The sequence below is a fragment of the Formica exsecta genome, unplaced genomic scaffold, assembly GCF_003651465.1.
Source record: "Formica exsecta isolate Colony F162 unplaced genomic scaffold, ASM365146v1 scaffold215, whole genome shotgun sequence".
NCBI classification, from domain to species: domain Eukaryota; kingdom Metazoa; phylum Arthropoda; class Insecta; order Hymenoptera; family Formicidae; genus Formica; species Formica exsecta.
In genome coordinates, this window is record NW_021849447.1 from 25368 (window position 1) to 30239 (window position 4872).

Here is a 4872-nt window from a genome sequence, read left to right on the forward strand (position 1 = left end):
TTTAAGTTTTTTGGTGAAAATTATTTGTTTCATTTTTTGCGATTTTCTTCAAAACGAAGCAAAAACGAGCAAATCCCTAAAGGACTTTTTGTCTTAGTTTATCGGTCCCCTTACACGCTCCTAAAGTTTTTACATTTAAATTGGGGACACCTTGTATATACAGGGTGTCCTAGACCACCCGTACACGCCTTTTCTTTCAAAAACTAAGCATTTGAGAGGAAAACGTTTTGAACAAAAATTGTATGGTTTTGAGAGGAACATAAGATGGTGTCATTGGTTTGACCTTGGATGGCATCGTTAAGATCAAGTCAAGGACACCTTTAATTTCTTAAATGGAATCCCCCTTTTTTATAATGAGACAAATCAATGCGTGTGCGCGAGTGTGAGAAAGTGAGAGAGCGACGAACGTAACAATATGTATTTTCTATTATTTATATTCTTACCTTAAATAAATCGCTAACCGGTCTCTTGGTTTAATCGGTTCTCTCCATCTTGTATATTGTTTTTGTATTTTATTAGCAATTATATTGAGTAACACATTAAAAGCATGTTCCGACATTTGAAAATATTGATAAAATTTAGTTGAATCATCAACAAGCTCTTTGTATAGAGTAAAAAATTCACCCTCCGTTTTACATTTTGTCCATGCTTTGTATATCCATAAATTTCGTTTCCTTTTTTGAGGGGGCTCTTCCTCATCCAAAATTAATGCTATTACAGCTAATTCATCTTCTGACAGATCTGCCATGATCACACAATTACGTACATCTAAAGACTGACGTGACTGTTTCAAAAAATTCACGGATGCGATCCGGATATGTGTAAATAATCGTAACCGATCTTGCCGGTACGGTACGGATACGGTACGGATACGGATCGGATAAGTGTAAATGGACCTTTAGAGTATTCTTACATTTCAGTATCCGTATTAGTATCCAGCCGTCCGTATCAGTGTCAGTGCGTAGACAGTGATCTGCGCCCATATTTTCACTGAACGGATGGCACGGAATCATGACGGCACTGTGACATCTGAACGATTTCAAACAAAACACTGAGACGTAGAGGACAAAATCCTCCGAGTACTCAAAAATTTTAAGCAGTTTAGCTATACATTTGGACTTGTGCAGTTTAATTTTTTTCACTATAATTTATAAAATGGATGATGAATGGATAAATGGACGATGAAAAATTAATAGAATATGTTCGCGATTATGAAAAATTTTATAATTTAGCACATTCACAATATCTGAATGGAAATTATAAAGATAAAAAGTGGGCTGAAATAGCAAAAAAATTGGAACAGCCAGGTATGTTAAATAATAACCAATTTATTATTATTATTAATGATAGTAAAAAATCGACGTCAATAGTAATGTGTGAATTGAAATTATAATTACTGATTCACAAATACACAAATATTTAACATTTTTCATTTTGCTAAGGAACTGATCTTATTGGTGAATCGAAAAAATTTTTATATAAATCACTAACATGAAAGGCTTGTTGTGTAACATTTCCACCTCGGGCAGGAATATCTTGAAGTGTTGTGTTAGCATTTGCACGATCAACAGAATCATTGGATACATTAATCATACTTTCGTCTGAATCTTTGATATAATTATGCAAAACACATGTAGTAAGAATTATCCAATTAACATTTTCTGGTTTTGATTGTAACTTCCTTTGATAAATGCAAAATCTTTGAGTAAGAATGCCGAATGCATTTTCCACAACTCTCCTTGAGCGACATAAACGATAATTATAAATTCTTTTTTCATTATCATCTAATTGTTTACCAGGATATGGTCGCATTAAGTAGGTTTTGAGCGAAAACGCTTCATCGCCAACAATAACGTATGGTGCTTTTATTGTTGTTCCTGGTAAATTCTTATCTGGAGGAACATTAAACGTATTGCGTTCGAGAGCTTTGCCAATTTCAGAATGAGATAAAATGCCTCCATCACTATTCTTTCCAAAAGAGCCGACATCAACAATTACAAATTTATAACATGCATCAACCAAAGCTAACAGTACTATAGAAAATGATTTTTTATAATAGAGAAATTCAGATCCACTGTTAGGTGAAGCTTGAATAATCATGTGTCTCCCATCTAAAGCACCTAAACAATTGGGAAAATTCCATAGATTCCAATAGTCAGCTGCTATCTGTTTCCATTTAGATTCTGTTGGTTGCGGTATCATTTCAGGCATAAGCCTTTTATATATTACTTTGCAAGTATTTATAACAATATCATATACTGTTGAATGATCCGTTCTATAATTAAATGCAATAGTTCGCAATGAGTCTCCAGTAGCCAAAAATCTGTAATGTTATTTTACAATTAAAAAGTTTTCATTATCTGTTTTTAATCAATTAAAAATAATTTTTTGCAGTCGCTGCATGTAAAGCTCGATGGAATAATATTCGGGATAATTTTCGAAAATCATTAAAAAAGCGAATAACCAAAAGTGGACAAGCAGCAGTAAAATTCAAGAAATATAAATATGAAGATCAGTTAAGTTTCTTAGTACCTTTTATGAAAGAAATAGAAACTAAAAGTAATTTAAACAAGGCAGAGAAAATTTTAGACAATGAAAATGACGAAGATCAATATAATGACGATGATAACGATGACAGTGAAGAAGGTGATTGAGACCGAGCAAGAATATCAAAATCAAAATTCATGGAACCTGTTGAGGTTGTCAGGAAATAATCGGTATTTCACTATGGATTGCGGTGATACAAAGTATATTTGCTAAACTCTTGATACATAAAAGACAACGTGGTCGCGCACACGAGAACAGGAAGAAGAAGAAGAAGAAGCGGAAGCGGAAAATCTTTGTTAGTCGCGCGCTTACGGTATAGAGTAACGAAAGTAATAAAGAAAAATAACTAGTATCTGACTAGACGCGTCTTTTGAATCAATCAACAGTTCTAACCTGTTAAAAATGTGGAAAACTTAAACCAAAATATTGATGATGTTACCATTTCAAACCTATCATCATCATCATCATCATCATTAAAATTTTATAAAGAAAGGAAAGTGGAGAGCACAAAATCAAAATTCAAAAGTCCCGAAACAGCATCAGCTACTTTGATGAAATACATGCTAGAGCGGAATGAAAAAAAAAGCCAACGAGTAATTCATCCAGTTGATGCATTTCTTGCTGGATTAGCGCCAACCTTGAAATCTTTAAGTTCATATCATTTAAATATAGCAAAATCCAAATTTTTTAATATAGTGCAAGAAATAGAAATGGATCAAATCACGCATATGCAACAAAAATATGCAACTCCTCCGGAAACATCATCTTTCATATCATCATCGCCATCACCTTCCCCATCACCTAATTATACAACTCCACCATCTACTTCTATACCAGCCATTTCTCCAACAATAAATTCAAAACATACATGGCCGGCTGAATTTTCTACTTTTAATTCAAGTTATAAAAACTATTCAATAAAACTATTCCTTTTATATTAACCAACTATTCAATAAAACTATTCCTTTTATATTAACCAACATGGAAAACTCAACAATAAATTCAATCGCCTACTATCTGAACATAATTGGGAAACAAGGGATTCTAGACCCGTTCGATATTTTTGCTGTTCTCCTTCTCGGTCAACCACGGAGCATCGCAGGTTTTCGTTCAAACCACTTGACAATAGTGATGGTCTCCGGGTTTCGGAGATCTGTGTAGATCCTTTCTCCTTTGTGGACAGACCACAGCTACCATTACCACTCAATAACAAGTGGTTTAAGAATCTGTCTTCTACCCCTATTCCTGAGAATGTTCAAGGTCTCCTACAAATAGGTGAAAATTTCAGTCTCCCTTTTTCCAATAAAAAAAAAACTAATTATGGAATTTATAAAGAATATCGAGTGCAATCTCATGAAAACTCCCTCCTGCAACACAAATAACCATCCGTAATCGTTCCATAAACATCATTAACAACCTTCCTCTTTATTCTTATCCGAAGTGCGATTTCAACATATATATAAAACAACTAGTTTCTACGTGCAAACTATTTTTTAAACAACACGACAACTTAATTGTAACACGTGCAGATAAGGGAAATATTACGGTTGTACTTGATAAACAAGAATATTTCTGTAATATTGAGGAGTTACTTAAGGACATTAACACCTACAATATAATTAAAAAAGATCCAACAAAAAATCTCACTACACGCTTACGTGACTTACTTTCAAGATGGAGAGATTTAGAATTTATTTCGCCCTCGACATATAGATCACTATATTGTAGCGACGGCATTTTGCCGAAAGCATACGGACTTCCCAGAGTCCATAAGCCTGGTTGCCCTTTCCGACTAATTGTTTCATCTGTCAATAGTCCGTTATACAATTTAGCTTCATTTTTTCATCGCATTATGTTCAAAAATTTTGCCACCACCCACAGCCACGTCACTAATAGTTTTTACCTGGTTAAAAAACTTTCTGATATTAGCATCGACAACAATTTTCAATTAATTTTGTTGGATGTCGTTTCTTTGTTTACTAACGTTCCAATCGAAATGGCCATCCACAATGTCTCAACCAGATGGGAACATATTTCCGGGAATTGCAATATTCCTAAATCTGAATTTCTCATTGCAATCAGAATGATTTTAGACTCTACCTTTTTTACTTTCAATGGAGTGTTTTATAAACAGACTTTCGGTACTCCTATGGGTTCTCCACTTTCTCCTATTATTGCTATCGTGTTACAAGACCTAGAAACACGGGGCCTGGAATCTCTTAAGTTCACTTCCCCGTTTTACGTTAGATATGTCGACGATATTTCTCTGGCGGTTCCCGCTTCCTATCTTAACCACGCTCTACATATCTTTAACGCTTTCACCCG

At 34.2% G+C, this 4872-nt stretch overlaps 1 protein-coding gene across 1 annotated transcript; it reads left to right on the plus strand.

The window, feature by feature from the left end:
- The first annotated feature begins 500 nt into the window (after positions 1-500).
- LOC115235263 (bromodomain-containing protein DDB_G0270170-like) lies at positions 501-3781 on the plus strand. The gene is made up of 3 exons (XM_029806924.1): positions 501-1307; positions 2395-2646; positions 2938-3781. The coding sequence occupies exons 1-3, from the start codon at positions 1175-1177 to the stop codon at positions 3486-3488; spliced, it is 936 nt and encodes a 311-aa protein (XP_029662784.1). The 5' UTR covers positions 501-1174; the 3' UTR covers positions 3489-3781.
- Positions 3782-4872: the final 1091 nt, after the last annotated feature.

Coding starts and splice junctions, on each gene's coding strand:
- LOC115235263 (XM_029806924.1), top strand. CDS start 1,175: ATGGACGATGAAAAATTAATAGAATATGTTCGCGATTATGAAAAATTT. Junction 1,308..2,394: donor AAAAAAATTGGAACAGCCAG/GTATGTTAAATA, acceptor AATTTTTTGCAG/TCGCTGCATGTAAAGCTCGA. Junction 2,647..2,937: donor TAACGATGACAGTGAAGAAG/GTGATTGAGACC, acceptor ATCAACAGTTCT/AACCTGTTAAAAATGTGGAA.